At 42.4% G+C, this 2,453-nt stretch overlaps 1 protein-coding gene across 1 annotated transcript; it reads right to left on the bottom strand.

Annotated features, from left to right (window-relative positions):
* Positions 1-202: 202 nt before the first annotated feature.
* Positions 203-2,017, bottom strand: LOC110643597 (protein PHYTOCHROME KINASE SUBSTRATE 3). Its single transcript, XM_021796055.2, has one exon. It carries the CDS (start codon positions 1,718-1,720, stop codon positions 398-400), a length of 1,323 nt encoding a protein of 440 aa, XP_021651747.2. The 5' UTR covers positions 1,721-2,017; the 3' UTR covers positions 203-397.
* Positions 2,018-2,453: the final 436 nt, after the last annotated feature.

Raw genomic sequence — 2,453 nt, 5'->3', positions numbered from 1 at the left:
TGGATGTGAAAAAACAAGCTGGGTATAGACAAAAGCGGTCAGATGTGCGTGGTTTAGTTGTGTATTCCAAGTCCAATCACTACCAAAATAAAGATTAAATTTCTATGTTTCTGGATGTTCTGCCTTTGAAAGACATAATATGTGGATCAAAAAGCTTTGATCCATTACTGGAGAGAAAATTAGGCACTTGAAGTTGGACCCAGAGCAAACACTAGCAAGGAAGAATTTATTATTTCATGTTCAGGGTAATAAACATTAATATCAGCTGTAGATTTCACATGGAAAACTTTTAGCTATTTCTCTGCCCTAAATCACTTCCCACTACGCATGCCCTATTAATGTACACGGCATTAAGGTTCAGATGGGGAGCTTTGTCTTGGTAAAAAGCATCTACCAATCAAGGGAAACCAAAATCTTTCACCTTAGAATCAGTTGATAACTTCCTCATTACTGGCATGGAGGTATGCTGATGCAACTGAAGCTTAGCCTTCTCATTCCTCTTGTATGCAGATTCAGCAACTTGCACCGCTTTCTCACTCCTGCACCCCAATAGGCTATTTGGGAGGCGGCTTCTAGGCCTTGAAGCTAAGCCAGAAGATTTTGTACAACTTTCTGCAGGTTTCTTTTCATCATAATGTGGAACAGCATAGAAATCTGCAGCACTGGCTGTGACAACACTCCACTCAATGCTGGTCTCGCTTGGCTCATACCGGCTTGGAGGTGTCATGCAGCCGGACATGCCATCAGAAGTTTGCTTCCTGAACATTGGCTGTGTACTGCAGGACAAGTTCTCAATCTCGAACAGGTCTGAACTAGCATCACTTTCCGCTTCTTCACACATTTGACTGCTTGCAGAAGTGGTTGGCAGGTTTTGTGCCTTTCGGAATGGAATGGCATCCCAAGTTAGCACGGAGAGTTTCCTTTCTAGATTTGATGCTATGTCTTCCTTCTTTACCTTATGGGAGCCAAACACATCCAGTGATTCTCGTAGATCTTCTTCCAGGATCTTCTGCTTCTCTCTTTTAACACTCATGCTTTGCACCCCAGAATTTACAGTTGGTAATACTAAGTAGTCTTCTCTGTTCGAACCAATCCTTGTCCTTTCAAAACTTGGACAGCGAAACTCATCTTTCATCAGAAGTCCAGAATAAGAATTCTTTCTTCCCTCTAGCATGATAGGGTCTCCGGCAACTTGAAGCCCACTACGAGGAATACTTCTATCTATATAAACAGATTTATCATCGGAACAAGATCCACTGCAGGAAAATCCGGGAAAGAACCATCTTTCATTTGCTTTCTTCCGCCTGCTATGGGATAAGTTTCTCCGAGAATTTGTTAATAACGTAGTTTGGCTATTCCAACTCGATTCAGAACTCACACTTGGAGTCCCTAACCTGCCTTTTGGTTTCAAAAGGTGATGATCAACCCGATTCTCTATTGTCTTATGCGCAAACTTGCCTGCATCGGCATTTATGCTTCCTGCACTTTCTTCTTCCAGTTTCATATTGAAATACTTCTCAGCACCAAAGACGCCGATTTCACCCTCTTCAGGCTCAGTTCCCTCCAAGTTTATCAGAGTGGAAGTCTCTTGGGTTGAGATTATTTCAGGACGAGGAAACTGAGCTGACCCTGTCAGCTTAACTACATAATTCTGCTGCGCTGCAGTAAGAAAAGAAAATGAAGCATCTCGAAGATCAGTACTCTTGATTTCTCCATCCATAGCTACAGAAAGGCTGGTAGAGGAAGAAAATTAAGAATCTGGGAAATCCTATGACAAGCTAAGGAGCATGGAGGCACAGTTGACTGATACAATGAAACGGAAAAAAAAAAAAAAAAAAGACAGGAATTTGATGCTTGGGAACTTGTGAAGACTGGAGAAAGCAGATAAAGAAAAGTTTGAATGACTCGAGAGTGTCTGGCGACACTAAAGCCAGGACAAGCTTAAAAAGGAAGCATATGCTGTTTAAACCTGATATAACGGAGTTTGGATTGGAGGGAGAAGGTAAAGACTAAAAGACAGCGTGCATCTTCAGAGCAAGAGTTCTGCATATGTTGACTTGTGGGGGTTGCAGGCATGCAGCACAAAATGGTATGTGGTCCTACATGCTTGGTGCTTGATTGATGACGGTGGGTCACCCTTCTTCCGTCGTTAGGTTTGGTTCTTAATAATACCACTACTAAGTACTAAATCCTTGGTTTTATTTTGCAAGGGCAATACAGAACTAGCGTAATAGCATGAATAGTGGTGGTGCTCGTGGCGGTGGCGGTGGCGGTGCTTCTTCTGTCACGAGCATGATATCATCATCCAATTAATGGAGATGGCGAAAGTGGTTAAAAATTGGTGGAGCCATCCAGAGACTCTGGTTCTAACTCCTCCTCTTTGCTCCGACTGGCTCTCAATAATTCCTCTTCCCAATGATTTTAACATAAGGAAATAACTGAATTTTATGTGT

The sequence above is a fragment of the Hevea brasiliensis genome, chromosome 13, assembly GCF_030052815.1.
Source record: "Hevea brasiliensis isolate MT/VB/25A 57/8 chromosome 13, ASM3005281v1, whole genome shotgun sequence".
In the NCBI taxonomy this organism is placed as follows: domain Eukaryota; kingdom Viridiplantae; phylum Streptophyta; class Magnoliopsida; order Malpighiales; family Euphorbiaceae; genus Hevea; species Hevea brasiliensis.
The sequence above is the reverse complement of the archived record's forward strand: the minus strand, read 5'-3'. Positions and strand labels throughout refer to the sequence as shown.